A 16,708-nucleotide genomic window follows, 5' to 3' on the forward strand; every position below is an offset into this window, starting at 1 on the left:
AATCAATTAAAGTCCGAGATAGTTTAGTGGCTAGAATTACCGCTTGTCGCGTGGTAGACCGGGGTTCAATTCCCCGTCTCGGAGCTTCTTTTTTGCTTCTGTTTCTTTTTAACTATTATCAAGGTTTACATTGCCTAATTTTTTTCCTCTTTGTTGTGTTCTTTTGATTACGTATACTATTTGTGTCCATATAACTTTAAATTTCCCTATATCTATCATCGCGACCCATCTCACGACTTCATGAGCTTCTTACCTTTGTTCAAGAAACGACGACCAAATCCAGCTGTAGTATCCATTTTATCCTTGACCAAAGACACTTTGTTTCGAAGACTAGTTGCATTGAGGGCCATTGATGTGTGTCTTCTAATGTCTGTGTGTGTAGCGTTCTGGTAAGCCTGTTCTGCAAGCTTTCCGATATGCATGTTTGGAGAAACCTCGGTCTTTTGCAAGGTTTCCTGAAGCCAATACTGCAATCCGGACTCGTACTCAATTTCACGCTGTTTGGCATTCTTGAACGCTTCAATTCTGTCGACTGGCTGTGAGTGGCTCGTCAAGTCCTTCCACTTACTAACAGGATACTTTTGCTTGGGAGGTTTGCTGATACCAAATGAAGATGAGCTGGCAAGACGTTTCGTTCCAGACCTCTCTGGCTTTTGGTGTAACTCGTTGTCACTCTTCGAATCAACAGAGCTGATAGACTTGTACTTCTCACTGTTGTCAATATCACCGTCCTTTGGTAACTGGTCAAGAGAGCCTGGCAAAGTAAGCTTTTCTTCTTTGAAAATTGAGCCGTCTGAACTACGCTTGTCTTTACCAGGCAAAGAAAGATCGCCATCAGATCTGCTGTTCTCCAAACGAGTGAAACTGCGATCGTCTGAAGTATCATCATCATCTCTAGTGAGATCGGCGTCCGAGGTATCTTCGTGTATACTAGGCAAGGCAACTGTCTCTGGAACGGATAATGTGCTCGAGTTTGTGAAGGACTCGGCATATCCCAGGGAAGAACGTGCTCCCACAAACTTGTCATAGTTGTCTTTTCCATTATAGACACTGAAGTTCATTTGCGATTCATTATCATTATCATTAACAAACTGGTCACGGTAGATGCTTGTGTTTGGTTTCCAGTTACCCATATTGAAAGTGGATGTGGTCATAGTAGAATCTCTGCGCAGCATGTCGGCAGCGGGACCTCTAGGCGGTTGTGGAGGCTGAAGAGGCATATTAGTGAAGTCTCCCGAAAGGTGTTTGGTGGAGATTGATTCTGGCGAAAGCACGGGAACGCCAATTTGCAAAGGGTTATTTGGATCAAAAGCCCTCAACAGATCGGTATCCTGAGGTTGCTGCTTGGGCGTAGACGGAGCTTCCACTGGAGCTTCAGTCTCTGACTCTCTAGGTTTTAAGTCGATATTAGGCGACTGAGGAGGCGCCTTCTTCACCGAAGGATTATGGGCTTGAAGCTGGGAAACATACAGTTCATGGGCCTTCTGGACTTCTTCTTGCAGTTCCGGAGTGATTTCTTCAAGGATATTAGATGTCTCGGGAGCCAGGTCGCTAAAAGAGTGGTCTTCAAAATTAGGAAGCGACATATCATGTATCGAAGCAAGAGAAGGCAAATTGTCATCGCCTTGTTCTTCAGAATCCTTCGCTGGAGGGGGTGGAGGCATATCCTTTTCTTGAGTACTCTGAGGCTGCTTGTTGACCGAGGATGAGCTAGCACCATAAGTTGACAGTCTCTCCATTTTTTGAAGATCATCAATGAGGGAGTCTAAAGCATCTGTCTTGACAGGACGTCTTTCACCTGGAAGGTCAGGCAGATTAACGTGCAACGGCGAGTCAACACTATCATCAGCCTGTGAATTATCATGCTCCTGGTTGCCCAAAGCAAGAGTGCTTGCAGTGGGAGCTTTCTCCTCGTTGTTGAAATGAAGCGAATCAGAGTCGTCAGAGGAGTCGCTATCTTCCAAATTCAACCTATCAACCGAGAGAACCAATTCCAGCGGACGACCACGCGGTTCACTTTCCGAGTCACGCGTGGCAGCGCCCTCGAGCTGTGGGTCTTCCTGGATCTCGTTCAAACTGTCATCGTAGCGACCAGCCACATTAAGCGTTTCAGGCTCTCTCTGAATAGAATCAGCGTCAGAAACAAAACTGCGGTCGGAAACTGGAGTCTCAGGCATATTATTTGAAAAGTTTGACTGGGAAAACGTCGGTGTTGGTGGAACAAAGTCATCTTTAAGAGAAGTAGCAGAAGTATCCAAAGCCTCAGGTCTTCTGGAACCTGAATCAGCCTGGCTCTTGCTCTCCTCAGTCTCAAATCTCTCTCTATCCGGACTCTCTGGAATATAAGACACATCCTCGTCACTGCTCTCGCTGTCTTCTGGTCTACCGCTTTCAGTATCTCTAAACGACCCACCCTTAGGCTCAGAAATCGCCAGAGGCGGCTGGCTATACGCCTGTTCAGAGTCGTCATCGTCATCGTAGTCAAACCGATGGTCCACATTATCAATAGATAACACCAAATTAGGCGTTGCTGATGTCCTCTTCTCGGTCCCCCTTCTTTCGATCTCATCTTCAGGAACGTCCTGGTCATAATTGTCGTAGTTATCGTATTCGTCGCCCCATTGGTCGCCGTAGGAAGGCACGTCCGCCTTGACCCACCTGGTAGACCTGTGCCGCTCGAAGTTGTCGGCCATGTTGGGAGGGTTGTGGGAGAAGTAGTTACTACTGTTGAGATTTGGCTTTGTTGCAGATTCGCGTGCAAGCGAGGCAGTATTGAGGAAAGGCCGCAAGACTAAGAATAGGAAGGAGGGGAGAAGAGAAAAAAAGGAACACAAAATGTAAACAAGGGTGAAACAATTCAAAGCTATCTGGGGAAGATGGTTTAGTGGGGCTAGACCGAACGAGAAGTGTTTTATCGTCACTGACACTTTTTTTTTGGGAGGTGTGACGTCATGAACAACGTATAATGGTATAGATGAGTGTCTGGACTGTGAATGCGATGCTGAGATCTGGCAGCCAGATGGATTTGGCCTGCTTACATGATGAACTTCAAGTTCATGTCCTGAGGATGCGAGCAACTCAACTGAGGCTTCTGGGAGTACTTTCTAGAAAGCAAGTCTCTCATCTGGTTCAAAAGCGAAAGGTACGAGTGGTTGTTGGTGGCTTTTAATGTAGAAATAAACGCCCAACTCATGGCACCGGTGTTCTGGCCGGCCTCTTTGGCATCAGCAGAGGTCTGGTCGTCTTTACATCCCGACATGGAAATAACATCGGCAGCAGACATCTTACTTCTGATGATAGCGTCACGATCCACGCTCTTGGAGTTCGAAACCTTCTTGAAAATGCCACTAACAGCAGAAATAGCTCCACCGATGTCACCACGCTCGTAGTTCATAAACGCGTTCAAGGCGCCCGAACCAGCGTCCTTCCACAAGTTTGGTTCTTTCACCACACCCTTTGTTGAGTACACAAAAGGCAAGTCCAAGGCAGTTCCCGAGTGACAAGCATCGTACAAAGCAGTCAAACGGCAACCTTGAGGCAATGGCTTGACCATCAAATCGTGCATGGTATCATCCAAAATAGGGCCAGCTCTTTCAAAGTCAAGAGGGTAAACGCACGAATCGAACCCGTCCTCTTCATCGCCATCCTCATCAGGAACCAAACCACCGTGGCCAGAAAAGTGGAAAAAATACGAATCGTTCGGTCTGGCGTCCTTGACAAGCCATTGCATGGCTCTAAGGATATTCTCTCTAGTAGGAATTCTAGCCAACTCACGCTGGTCATCGGTCAAAATGACCATATCGTCATACGAATAACCAAAGTACTCGTTCAAGAAACGACTCATGTTCTTCACATCATTGATACACCCTCTCAACTCGTTGGCAGTGCCAAAGTAGTTGACTCCCACCAACACCGCCTTTCTCTTACCCGTACAGTTCGAGTACTGGAAAGTCATATTCGAGTTGTTACCGAAACTCTGTGGGTTCATCGGTGTAGGACCCAGCACCGCTCCGTTGTTTCCTTCAAACGACTGCCCTCCATGCTGTCTAGTGAAGTTGGTCATTTGTTCATGTCTCTGCAGCTGAGCCTGCTGGTACTGTTGCTGCTGTTGCATGAACTGAGGCGAATTGAGCTGGTTAGATCTCATCTGCTGCTGCTGTGGCTGCTGGGAGTAGCCCTGTGGTGGTCCTTGTGGTGGTCCCCATTGTTGACCTGGAGGAGGCCCTGGAGGAGCACCATACTGGCCTGGAGGAGGACCCTGTGGAGGTCTGTAGTTGTTGTAACCGCCGCCCTGTTGGGGTGGATAGCCACCCTGGTGGTTGCCGTAAGTTCTTCCCTGGTTGGATCCTGGAAACATGGGGAGTAGTAGGTTGGTGGAGTGGAAGTTGGAGAGAAGGTTGTGCCTCGTTTTCCCTGCAGAACAGCTGTCAAGGACAATGCCAGAGAAGGAAGCAGAGGGTGCAAAGAAGGCGTGGGGGAGAGGAAGAGATGGTCAAAAATGAGAGATTATAAGTAGTTTTTGAAGGTTTATTTGGTGGTTTTTTTTTTGGTGGTTTTGTGGTTGGGTGGGTGGAATTGGAGGAGGTTGGGGATGGGTATGTCGGTTATACACTTACGTCATAGCGACATGAAAGTGTCAAAACGTGGTTTCCATGTTGGTTTTAGGATTTGGATTATTTGGGTTGGTTAAGTGGTTTGGGGCTTTTTAGGGGATAGTTGGGGTTTCAGTACTGTTTTGTACTGGAGAAGGGCTTATCTATGGATAGGGGTAAGAGGGTTGCTTTCGGGATGGAACGTACGATAACCGGGGGAGAAGTTGGGGGTAGTGGAGGGTAAAGAGTGATGAAATTTTGTTTGTTTTGGCGGGTTTGTTCGTTTTGGTTTACTTGTAGTTTTACACTTTGTGGTAACTATAGATCATTGGGACTTTAGGTAACAGTACATATCCAATGGAGAATGAAGACAAGTGAATGTACAACAATAAAAGAGTGTAATTTGAATTTCCAGTGAAATAAGCTTAATTTCTACAAATTCATGGATTTTGGTGTTTCACTGGGGTCCCTCGGGAAGGTGGCTTTCGGAAGAAGCCTCTGTGAGCTGAATACCCCAATTCAAATGATTCTAATTGAAGCAACACTCCAATTAACACTTTCGTCAAAACGAACTTAAATAAACAAAGTACTTGTATAAGTCTATCTTCTTCAATCTTAAACGCTTGGTCGTTTTGGTGTCACTTCTCAAATGCTAAAGACGCATATGCTTCAAGATTCATGTACGACGGGTTAAAAGTAATTTTCACAGGTCTTGACGTAGCCGGGTATTCCTCAACGGTTTCCATCTACAAAGCAAAATAGCAAAAACTGGTGATTCCGTGGTTTATATAGTTAATATGTGCTTATCGCGTAGCTGGAGAACTTACAACTTTGGGTTCTCAATGCTGTTCTGGTTCTTGATAACGTCTGGGTAGAACTCACCAGCAAAGTTACCGAGGTGCCAGTAACCACCGTCAACAACCTGGATGGTACCGGTGACGTAGGAAGCAGCTGGAGAGAACAAAAAGACAGTAGACTCAGCAATGTCTCTGGTAGTACCCCATCTGGCCAATGGAACCTTACCCTGGCCATCAGCACCGGAAGGAGACAATCTCTCGAAACCCTCAGTACCAGCAATGGCACCTGGGGCAATACAGTTGGATCTGATACCCAAAGGACCGAGCTCAACAGCCAAAGCGTTGGACAAGGCGTCAATACCAGCCTTGGCAGCACCGACGTGGGCCTGGAATGGCACACCGTAGTAGTGCAAAGTGGCAGAAACGAAAAGGATAGCACCCTTGTTCTTCTTAAGCTCGCTGAAAGTGGCCTTGACGGTGTTGTAAGAACCCAACAAGTCAATCAGCACAACAGACTTGAAAGCGTTGGCAGACAAGTGGTTGAAGTCAGAAAGGAAGTTACCAGCGGCACCGGCAATGACAAAGTCAATCTTACCCAACTCAGCAACGGTCTTCTTGGCAGCGCCAGCCAACTGGTCAACCTCTCTCACATCAATCAGACCAATACCAATAACCTTAGCACCTGGTCTCAAGGCCTGGATCTCAGCAGCAGCCTTGGCGGTCTTCTCTGGGTTTCTACCAATGATGGCAGCGTTGGCTCCCAAAAGCACAAGGGCCTCAACCTGGACCCTACAGATGGTGCCGGCACCACCGGTGACGAAAACGACCTTGTCTTTGAAAAGGTCTGGTTTCCAGGAAGAGTTGTCGACGAAAGATTGGTCCAAAGTGCTCATTGCAAATAAATAGGGATTATAGTTGATCGAGATTTCTTTCCAAGGGGACTGTCCGCGCATATATAGCATTTTTTTTTTCTGTGTGTGGTGAGACCGTTTTTTTGCGGGGTACCGAGGGCCATAACCAGAGCCGAAAAGCTAGTATGGATCGCGGCTGCAAAACACCACTAGGCCCGAAGACCGAGGCCATTGTAGGGTTGCTTGGGGAGGATTTAGTGATACGGACATATCGTGAGGAGGAGGGGATTAACAAGGCCGTTTAAGCTTAAGTTATCGTTGGGCTTCTCGTAACCACTAGCATAGGCTGTTTGCGCCCCTAGCCACGTGAATTTTCATTCACCATTTTTCATAGGGTCTGATTTCCAAAGTGTGCCACCATTATCTCCAGTGTGATATATCCCGTATGGTGTATTGTATGATGGTTTGGTCCCTTTGATAGATAATTTTCAGGACCCCTGGACTGCTTTGCAGCCTTCTGGTTCAATCAGCAACCTTCATGTTGCGCCACACTTCACGCCTCTAAACCACCTTTTGGTCCATCCTGTACTAGTACATCACTTGCAACGCCTCCCACGGCGTCTTCTGTCTTTGCCATGCGTTAAATATCCTTTTGTGTCATCTCTCCTATATCGTTATTCTTATAAAATCCCAAGATCTCTCAACCGCTTACAGTTGGGCATAGGCATCTTCAGCGCCTGATCGAGCTTCCGCTGATCGGTGAAAAACCAGCCCTGGGCATCCTCCATGAGATCGTTCCTCTTAATCTGTTCCCTAGCACAGTTGTTCTGTGTGTCTCTCACGTACAGCGCCTCCACCTTCTTATCAAAGTTTCTGAGCTGTCTATCGTTGATATCTTTGGTGAAACCTGGCTTCACGAAGAACGGAATTTTGTGGGCCGGTGTGGTTCTCTTGACATTGAATTTAGCCGTTTTTGTAAATGAATAATCCGGCGCATCGTCTGCAAAAAGCGTAGATAAGAGCATTCCAAGAAGAATCACCACCAAGGGAAGTATCTGTACAATGGTATCCCAACCGGTGGCCTGCTTCCTTTGCTGCTCCTCGTGTCTTCTTCTTTGTTGTCTTCTTTGCTGTGCACGCGTGTTGCTGAAGAAATCTTGTCCGCCACCAAACGTGTTAAATGAAAAGCCGTTGTTACCAAATGTAAACGTCTGAGCGCCACCTTGAGGCATACCTCCACCAAAGAACATGTTGAAAATATCATCCTGGAAATCCGTATTGAACCCTTGCTGCTGGAACCCAGAAAAGCTCGATGCACCGCCAAATGGCGAACCGCCGTATGCCGAAGCTGAAGAGAATCCTGATGGTGCTCCTCTCAGGTCTGGGTCAGCGCCCGTCTGGTCAAACATCTTACGCTTGCCAGGGTCACTAAGCACTTCCCATGCTTTGTTGACATGCTTGAAAGCTTCAGCAGCTCTTGGATGTGGGTTTTTATCTGGATGAAGCTTGATGGCTAGCTTTCTGTATGACTTTTTGATTTCTCCATCGGAAGAGGTTTTGGTGACCGAGAGAATCTCGTAGAACTGGTGGGGTTTATGAGATAAGACCCTGAGAACGATCTGTTCCTGGTCTTTGGAATGTGACATGCTTAGTGGCGTGGGAAGGATGAATGCTGGGGCCACAGTGGGTTGTCGATTCGGTATAGAAGATTCTATCAGGATAACCAAACCCAGAGTGTTGAGAGGAAAAGAGGGCATCTGTGCAGGAATCTCTACTAAGCGAGGAAAGGCCACCGATATAGTTGGTCTGCTGCTTAGGGGAGGGAACAATAATTTTTTGGGCTTTGCCTGGTTGTTTGCAACGAGACAACATGCCAAAAAATTAATTTAAAAGTTACTTTTGAAAAGTAAAAAAAGGGGCATGCTGGGAATTGAACCCAGGGCCTCTCACAGTTTTGATCAATGCAGTGTACCGCATCGTCGCCCAAAGCGAGAATCATACCACTAGACCACACGCCCATAGTTGAAAAATACTGTTTTTTAGTGGTATATAAGGGATGAAATGGGTGACCAGAAAAAATGTCAATTTTTGAGTATTCCAGAGTTTAGATTTCGCTTTGAAGAGTGTGCATGAGAAGTTTCAGCATTCAAATCCAATGTTTGAGCGATTTATGAGCAAAACTAGTTTACCTGGACTTGCCTTTAATGGGAGGGACAAGTGGCCATATAACGTGGAAGAAAGGCCTTTGGGGATAGATTTGAGCTTAATCGATATTTTTAAGTGCCCTAGATGCTGATAAAATGCTAAAAGTGTCTTCAAGAGCCATTTCTTTGTGCATAGGCTTACCAACTGGTGATAAAAGTGCCTTAACGAAACTGATAGACTGATTTTTCAACCTTGAGCTTAAAAAAGGGAACTCAAGGGAAGTGAAAGAGCCTCTTTAGCTTGAAAATGATTTTAAGACTAATCTGAAGGCATTTTACCTCTAATTGGTCTTCATGGGTTAGTACTGATCCCTCAGCATGACAAAGCCCACGGGAAACAAGTAGTTCTTAGTTCCCTATCTCTTTCCAGAGATCTAGTTAAGCCTTCTAGTAGACTTAATAAGAGACTTGTAGAGGTACTACAGACTAGTACTACAGGTTCACGAGAAACTGACCCAGCGGAGGCAGAAAATGCTGTTGGGTAACCAAACAGCCAATCCAGAAACCAGACCGATCACCGTTTGATCAGCAACGCAAAATTCCAAATAGAACGGAAGCAACTCCCAAATCAAAGACACAGGCAACGGTCCATGACTTCCCCTCGTCTTCTACACTGCCTCTTCCCTTCGTAAATTACCCATGCAAGGGGCACAAAAGAACAAAGGCCCCCAGGTCATTAAGCACGTTTTAGGAAACACATTTACATCGGTAGCATCTTATCTTGCCGAGCCTTGCCGACTGTAGCCAGACGCCCCAAGCTTAAAGTCAGTTCCAAGAAAAAGCCTGGTCAGGGTTTCGGATACCCACACACACCAATCCGTATCGAACCCCGACCGACACCGACACCGACACCGAGATACAGATTTAGACCAAGTTCAAGAAGTCTCGGCACTGCGGCGGTGGTATAGCCCAAACGATAATGAAGTGTTAAGCCTGGTCTACTGACCAATGTGCCACCGATCAATGTACCACCAGCTCCCACTACCACTCGAGATTCCTTGCCAAATCAAAACTTCATCCACAAAGCCAAACCTTCGTCCACGCTATTTCCCCTTTGATAGCCGACCAAAGCTACCTGATCCAGGAAGCGACCGTTTTGCAACCACTCCCAATATTCAACCACCCCCAACCACCTCCAACCACCAACAAACCACCTCCTTCGCTGACAAATGTAAGACAAACACATCCGTACGGTTTCTAGAAAAACGTCCGTGGGGTCACCAGTCGACCATGCTTTGTGTTTCTTGGCATCCTCCAAAGGAGCGCTCTGACCAATCCATGGTTTGTGCAGACACAGAAGAAGTATCTGAAGGTCAGCGGTGAGGCGCGGTTCCAGGAGGGTTCTGTAGAGCAGCGTAAACGGAAAGAATGATGATTTGAAGATGATTTGATGGTTTTGGTGGTTTATTCGGAAATACATCCAAATCAAGTAATACAATCTCTTTGAATGCTATTCATTCTCATTTCTCCTGCTATTCTTAGACGTTGCTGCAGTGGGCTTCTATTGCTGGCTGCGAAAAGCAAGAAGGAGACACAAACCAGAGGATGGATCTGGCGGGGTCCACAAACCGGTGGGAGCTAAGAAAAAGCGATCCAACTCCTTTTCTGTTGATTTAGCTTTTGCTCTGTTTTTGTTGTTTTTACTCTGTTTACTCTGTTTACTCTGTTTGCTCTACTCTTTGTGTACTTGACTTCGTTCCAGTTGCTCCTTCATGGCTCACACAAGCCTCAAACGGTGCCTCGAAAGCCATAAAACGACTTTTGCAGCCACCGCGCCAGCAACCACCTCCACCTCTTCCATGTGGATATCTTCTATTTTTTCTCTTTTCAGCCTTGTATACTACGGAGGGTCTGGAAATGCCCATCTTGTCTGCACAAAAGTTGCTTTGGGGGACAAGAAATAATCTCCTTCTGTAGGCTCTTCAGGCTGTGCCGCAGTTGCCGTCAGAAAAATGCGCACTCTGGGATGTCGCTTAAATAGAGCACTGCCGCTGCGAGTTTTTACTTGATTCCATCTATTTACTAGACTTTACTATAAAAAATGAAGTTGGCATTGGCGGCTGTGGCCTTGAATGCTATTCCAGCTTTGGCTGCTGGAGCGTTTAAACTAGATTTTGAGGTTCTCCATGGTAACGATAAGAACGACATGGGCAGCGATAGGAGACCTACTTTTGTTAAGAGAGATGATACTGAGGAAATGGTTCTCCATAACGAACGGTCTTTTTATAGAGCTGACTTGAAGATCGGCAGTCTGGGTGATAAGGTTGGCGTTTTGGTCGACACGGGCTCTTCAGATCTTTGGGTTATGCCTCCTGACGTTACTTGTGGTGTTACTCCAAGAAGTAGCCTGGCTAAGAGAGGCTATGAGCTTACGGGCGTGAATAAGCGTGAAGAATTGCCCCAACTGCCTGCAAAGACAAAGAGAAAGAACTTTGCTGACCTTGAGGCGTTGGACGAGGCCATCAAGGCCCACGATGAGTTGGAAGGTAACCAGAATAAGGAACTCGTTGAGCCTTCGAAGGTTACCGATGTTCCTACTGCCTCCTTGCAAAATAAGGACTGCAACGGTCTTTTCTGCTTCAGTACAATCTTTTTCAGTGGCACGTCGGTCCCTTCGGGCCTGAGCGGTGGCGGTGGTAACAGACCTTCTGGCCCAGACGGTTCTAGAACTACAAACACTTGTACTTCCTATGGTTCCTACGAGACTGGTACTTCAGACACTTGGTCTCAAAACGATACTGCTCCTGAGTTCTTCATTCTGTATGCTGATGGCACGTCAGCTTCAGGTGTTTGGGGCCAGGATCACGTTCTCTTTGGCAACACCAACGTGACCGACTTGAGTTTTGCCTTGGTGAACCACTCGGACTCGGCTTTCGGTGTTTTGGGTATTGGTCTTCCAGGCTTGGAGTCCACATACTCGGGATTCACCGTTGTTAACCCATACCAGTACGAAAACTTGCCTATGAGATTGGTCAGCCAGGGTCTTATCAACAAGAATGTCTACTCACTTTATTTGGACTCTCCAAAAGCAAGTACCGGTTCTATTTTGTTCGGTGCTATCGATAGAGCTAAGTACGAGGGCCAGTTGCAAACTGTGCCTATTGTCAACATTTATGCAAGCACCAGAAGAAACCCTATTCGTTTGGATATTACAATGAGTGGTCTTACGTTTGAGAGTTCGAACCAGAACGAGTCCATCTCATCCACAAGCTACCCAGCCTTGTTGGATTCTGGTACTACTCTTACCTACTTCCCAGAAAATCTTCTCGAGAGGGTTGCTTCGTTGCTCTCTGCATCCTACCTGCGTTCATACGGTTACTACCAGTTGAGTTGTAACTTCAACACCAACAACGCCCACATTGTGTTCAACTTTAGCGGTGCTCGTATCAGAGTTCCTGTTTCAGAGTTGATCATCAACTCCGGTAGACAATGTTTCTTGGGTATCTTGCCTCAATCCAGCTCCCAGAATTCTGTGGACTACGCTGTGTTGGGCGGAAACTTCCTTAGAAGTGCCTATGTCGTTTACGATTTAGATGACTACACTATCAGTTTGGCGCAAGCCAAGTACACCAGCGACGAGGATATCCAGGTTGTTCTGTCGCTGATCCCAGACTCTGAGTCGGCCCCAAGAGCCAGCGCTTCGCCATCGTTTGGCAGCTCTTCAGACGACGACTCGTCTTCTGTCACTGCCATCAACTCAGGAAACGTCAGAAACAGTGACGCTTCCAGCTTCCATTTCAGCTGGCCTTTGGCCGTGGCCATGGGAGCCGTTGGGATCTTTGCTTTGGTCTAAGGCACTGGATAGAAAACTCTCTATAGAGTGTATGTATGGAAAAAAATTGGGATACTATAATTCACTTCACCAGTAGTAGTAGGGTACCTGCAGCGCAGAGAAAACAAACACAAAGCTATGACATCATCGAACAGCATGAAACGAGTTTCACTAAGACCAGGCTAATACCATTGCTGCCGCCAAGTCAAGACCAGCGCCAGCCTCAATACAACCTCGGTATACCACCATCCAGATTGTCCCAAGTGCACCAGCCACACCGTACATCTACCCCTCTGGCCTTCGTTATTTTTTCACCCTCGGGGTTCCTAATTCTCCACCCCCAGCTTACCCCCTCCTACAGCCGAGACCTACAACCCTTCCTCACAACATCATGACTCCATACTCTATAATGCAGAGCACCACAGCAGCAATCACCCCCTCCCCTCCATACCAAGCACCAAACTAACTTTCCTACGCCCCTACGGATCCTCCCACAAAATACGTTAACCCGCCAGGCATGACTTCCCATAAACTATGTCTCTCCCTGGCATGCTCTGGCTGGGCCTCTTGGGCCAGTAGATAAATAATTTCCATTTCTATTTTTTCTGTCAAGACCCTGCAATCAGACGCACGCCAAACAGAAAAAACAACTTCCCCATATAAATATCACTCTTCCCGGCCAGAAAGGGCACCAAAAAGAGACACCAAAAAAAGACATAGTCTGTTTTTACTTAGCCGCCACTGCTTGGGTAACTGTGACGTCGCACTCCAGGGGACAATAAAAAAAAAAAGACGAAGAATAATACCAGAGATCGTAATTTTCTGTATTGACATTCCTCAGTGTCCCTTGCCATACGCCATACAGAGAGAGAAAAAAACGAACGCTCCCTTTCCTGAAGGAAAAAAACATACCCCAAAGTCTGAGCCCCATTTTTCCCTTTTTCTCCCTTTCCTTTTTTATTTCCTTTGACCCGTCTCCCGAAGAGAAACAACACTCTAGGTTGGTTCACGAGAGCATCCCGCTGGTATTTTCCCATTTATAACATCTACATTCTCCCCTTGACCACGCCGTTTGTTTAGCCACCTTGCTGTCCCCGATTTTGAATCCCCAAAGAGGCCTCGGTTAGATCACCCCATGAACGCAACTCAGTTGTTGTCGATCTTGGAAGACCCGGCACAGTTTGCCGAAAAGGCCCCGCTGATACAGCAGGACTTGCTTCTGTTGGTGAAGAGCCAGGAGATGCAGATACACAACTTGTCTGTGGAGCACCAGACGGCTTGTGAAGCCAATAAGGCGTTTAAGGTGGCTCTTTCTGAGATTGGTACCGTTGTGATATCTGTTGCCATGGGCGATTTGTCCAAGAAGGTTGAAATCCATCCTGTTGAGCTGGACCCAGAGATTCTTAAAGTGAAAATTACCATTAATACTATGATGGACCAGCTTCAGGCCTTTGCCAACGAAGTTACTAAGGTCGCCACTGAGGTTGCCAACGGTGAGCTAGGAGGCCAGGCCAAGAACGAAGGCCTGGTGGGTATCTGGCGTTCCTTGACCGATAACGTGAACATTATGGCTCTTAATTTGACAAACCAGGTGCGTGAAATCGCCGACGTGACTCGTGCTGTCGCCCAGGGTGACTTGAGTAGAAAGATTAATGTCCATGCCCAAGGTGAAATCTTGCAGTTGCAAATGACAATCAATACCATGGTGGATCAACTTCGAAAGTTTGCTTTCGAAGTGTCCAAAGTGGCTCGTGATGTCGGTGTCTTGGGTATTTTAGGTGGACAGGCTTTCATTGAAAATGTCGAAGGTATTTGGAAAGAATTAACTGATAATGTCAACGCTATGGCTTTGAATTTGACTACTCAGGTGAGAAACATCGCCAACGTCACCACCGCTGTGGCTAAAGGTGAATTATCGAAGAAGGTTACTGCTGATTGTAAAGGTGAGATTTTAGACTTGAAATTGACCATCAACCAGATGGTGGATCGATTGCAGAATTTTGCTTTAGAAGTTACTACATTGTCCCGCGAGGTCGGTACGTTAGGTATTTTGGGTGGCCAAGCCAACGTCAAGGACGTTGAGGGCGCCTGGAAGGCTGTCACAGAAAACGTCAACCTCATGGCCACGAATTTGACTAATCAGGTTAGATCTATCGCTACGGTTACTACTGCTGTCGCCCATGGTGACTTGTCTCAGAAAATTGATGTTCACGCCCAAGGTGAAATCTTACAATTGAAGAATACTATCAATAAAATGGTGGACTCTTTGCAACTTTTCGCTTCTGAAGTGTCGAAGGTTGCTCGTGATGTCGGTATTAATGGTAAGTTGGGTATCCAAGCTCAAGTCAGCGATGTCGATGGTTTGTGGAAGGAAATTACATCCAATGTCAATACTATGGCTTCTAACTTGACCTCGCAAGTGAGAGCTTTCGCTCAAATTACTGCTGCTGCTACCGATGGTGACTTTACTAGATTTATTACTGTTGAGGCTTCTGGTGAAATGGATGCCTTGAAGACGAAGATTAACCAGATGGTGTTTAACTTGAGAGAATCGATTCAGAGAAACACTGCTGCTAGAGAAGCTGCCGAGTTGGCAAACAGCGCCAAGTCCGAGTTCTTGGCCAACATGTCTCACGAGATCAGAACGCCTTTGAACGGTATTATTGGTATGACACAATTATCTTTAGACACTGAGCTTACGCAATACCAGCGTGAAATGTTGAGTATTGTGCACAATTTGGCTAACTCCTTGCTTACGATTATTGATGATATTTTGGATATTTCCAAGATTGAAGCTAACAGGATGACTGTCGAGCAAATCGACTTCTCCTTGAGAGGTAACGTTTTTGGAGCTCTCAAAACTCTTGCTGTGAAAGCGATCGAAAAGAACTTGGATCTTACGTACAGATGCGATTCATCCTTCCCTGATAACTTGATTGGTGATTCCTTCAGACTTCGACAGGTTATTCTTAATCTTGCCGGTAATGCCATCAAGTTCACCAAGAAGGGTAAGGTTAGTGTGAGTGTGAAGAAGGCTGAGAGAATCCCTGAAGAGGCCAATAAGCTTCTCTTGGAGTTCTGCGTTAGTGATACAGGTATCGGTATCGAGAAAGACAAGTTGGGATTGATTTTCGACACTTTCTGTCAGGCTGATGGTTCTACTACCAGAAAGTTTGGTGGTACCGGTTTGGGTTTGTCTATTTCTAAACAGTTGATTCAATTGATGGGTGGTGAAATCCGGGTCACTTCTGACTACGGTCATGGTTCTAATTTCTCATTCACAGTGAGTGTGTCTCCTTCAAAGATTAGATACACGCTGGACTCGGAACAACTCTTACCTTTCAGAGGCCACTACGTTTTGTTTGTTTCTAGCGAGCATACCGAAAACGAACTTCAGGAGTTGAAGAATGGAATCATGGAATTGGGCTTGAGTCCTGTGATTGTCCGTGATATTACTGACGTCAACTTCGAAGAGCCTATCCAGTATGACATTATCATGATTGACTCGATTGAAATTGCTAAGAGTTTGAGACTACGATCCGAGGTTAAGTACATCCCATTGGTTTTGTTGCATCATTCGATTCCTGAATTGAATATGAGAGTGTGCATTGATTTGGGTATTTCCTCCTATGGTAACACACCTTGCACCATTTCCGACCTTGCCAGTGCCATAATACCGGCATTGGAGTCGAGGTCTATTGCACAGAACACTGATGATTCTATCTCATACAAGATTTTGCTTGCCGAGGATAACTTAGTCAATCAGAAACTTGCTGTTAAGATTCTTGAGAAGCAAGGCCATCAAGTTGAAGTTGTGGAGAATGGTCTTGAAGCATTCGAGGCTGTGAAGAATAGCAATTACGATGTGGTTCTCATGGATGTCCAGATGCCTGTGATGGGAGGTTTCGAAGCCACAGAAAAGATCAGACAATGGGAAAAGAAGTCGAACCCTATCGATTCGTTGAGTTTCCGTACTCCTATCATCGCCTTGACAGCTCACGCTATGTTGGGTGATAGAGAGAAATCTCTTGCAAAGGGTATGGATGACTACGTTTCCAAGCCTTTGAAGCCCAAGTTGTTGATGCAGACGATTGGAAAGTGCATTCACAATATCAAGCAGTTGAAGGAATTGTCTAAGCAGAACAACAACAATCGCACGTCTAACTTTGCAAAGAACTTGAAGAAGGGATCCATAAAGAACTCCGAACACGAACCCAAGCTTATCACCCTTTCCCTGTCGCCAACGAAAGGATCGAGTACCAATGGAAACGGTACTCCAGATAGCCCGCATCTCAGGACATTCTCTAGGAAATCCGATGGGAACTTAGATGTGATTCGTCCGGGTGCCTTGGCTATCGAGCACCGGAGCATGACTGAAAGCTCAGTACCAACGAAAAAGGACTCTGAGTAAGAACAGTATTACAGATAAAACTACGAATAGCTGAAACGAAATACGCTACAAGTGATGCTGATAAATATAAATACATTGACG

General features: G+C 46.2%; 6 protein-coding genes and 1 non-coding gene across 7 annotated transcripts; 3 read left to right on the forward strand and 4 right to left on the reverse strand. All coding sequences in view use genetic code 12, as the record gives it.

Annotated features, from left to right (window-relative positions):
• The first annotated feature begins 12 nt into the window (after positions 1-12).
• On the forward strand, positions 13-84 carry CXQ85_002458. Its single transcript has one exon. It is a non-coding gene; the product is annotated as a tRNA-Asp (tRNA).
• Positions 85-230: 146 nt separating this feature from the next.
• On the reverse strand, positions 231-2,693 carry CXQ85_002459 (uncharacterized protein; the record flags this gene model as incomplete). Its single annotated transcript, XM_025486130.1, has 1 exon — positions 231-2,693. One exon carries the CDS (start codon positions 2,691-2,693, stop codon positions 231-233), a length of 2,463 nt encoding a protein of 820 aa, XP_025343680.1.
• A 341-nt stretch (positions 2,694-3,034) lies between these two features.
• MCA1 (Ca(2+)-dependent cysteine protease) lies at positions 3,035-4,357 on the reverse strand (the record flags this gene model as incomplete). The annotated part of the gene is made up of 1 exon (XM_025486131.1): positions 3,035-4,357. One exon carries the CDS (start codon positions 4,355-4,357, stop codon positions 3,035-3,037), a length of 1,323 nt encoding a protein of 440 aa, XP_025343681.1.
• A 1,058-nt stretch (positions 4,358-5,415) lies between these two features.
• SPS20 (Sps20p) lies at positions 5,416-6,282 on the reverse strand (the record flags this gene model as incomplete). The annotated part of the gene is made up of 1 exon (XM_025486132.1): positions 5,416-6,282. The coding sequence occupies one exon, from the start codon at positions 6,280-6,282 to the stop codon at positions 5,416-5,418; it is 867 nt and encodes a 288-aa protein (XP_025343682.1).
• A 638-nt stretch (positions 6,283-6,920) lies between these two features.
• On the reverse strand, positions 6,921-7,886 carry HLJ1 (type I HSP40 co-chaperone; the record flags this gene model as incomplete). Its single annotated transcript, XM_025486133.1, has 1 exon — positions 6,921-7,886. The coding sequence occupies one exon, from the start codon at positions 7,884-7,886 to the stop codon at positions 6,921-6,923; it is 966 nt and encodes a 321-aa protein (XP_025343683.1).
• Positions 7,887-10,485: 2,599 nt separating this feature from the next.
• On the forward strand, positions 10,486-12,237 carry SAP9 (aspartyl protease; the record flags this gene model as incomplete). Its single annotated transcript, XM_025486134.1, has 1 exon — positions 10,486-12,237. One exon carries the CDS (start codon positions 10,486-10,488, stop codon positions 12,235-12,237), a length of 1,752 nt encoding a protein of 583 aa, XP_025343684.1.
• Positions 12,238-13,351: 1,114 nt separating this feature from the next.
• NIK1 (Nik1p) lies at positions 13,352-16,627 on the forward strand (the record flags this gene model as incomplete). Its single annotated transcript, XM_025486135.1, has 1 exon — positions 13,352-16,627. One exon carries the CDS (start codon positions 13,352-13,354, stop codon positions 16,625-16,627), a length of 3,276 nt encoding a protein of 1,091 aa, XP_025343685.1.
• Between the last annotated feature and the right edge of the window lie 81 nt (positions 16,628-16,708).

Source organism: Candidozyma haemuli (assembly GCF_002926055.2).
Source record: "Candidozyma haemuli strain B11899 chromosome Unknown D_2014730914, whole genome shotgun sequence".
NCBI lineage: Eukaryota > Fungi > Ascomycota > Pichiomycetes > Serinales > Metschnikowiaceae > Candidozyma > Candidozyma haemuli.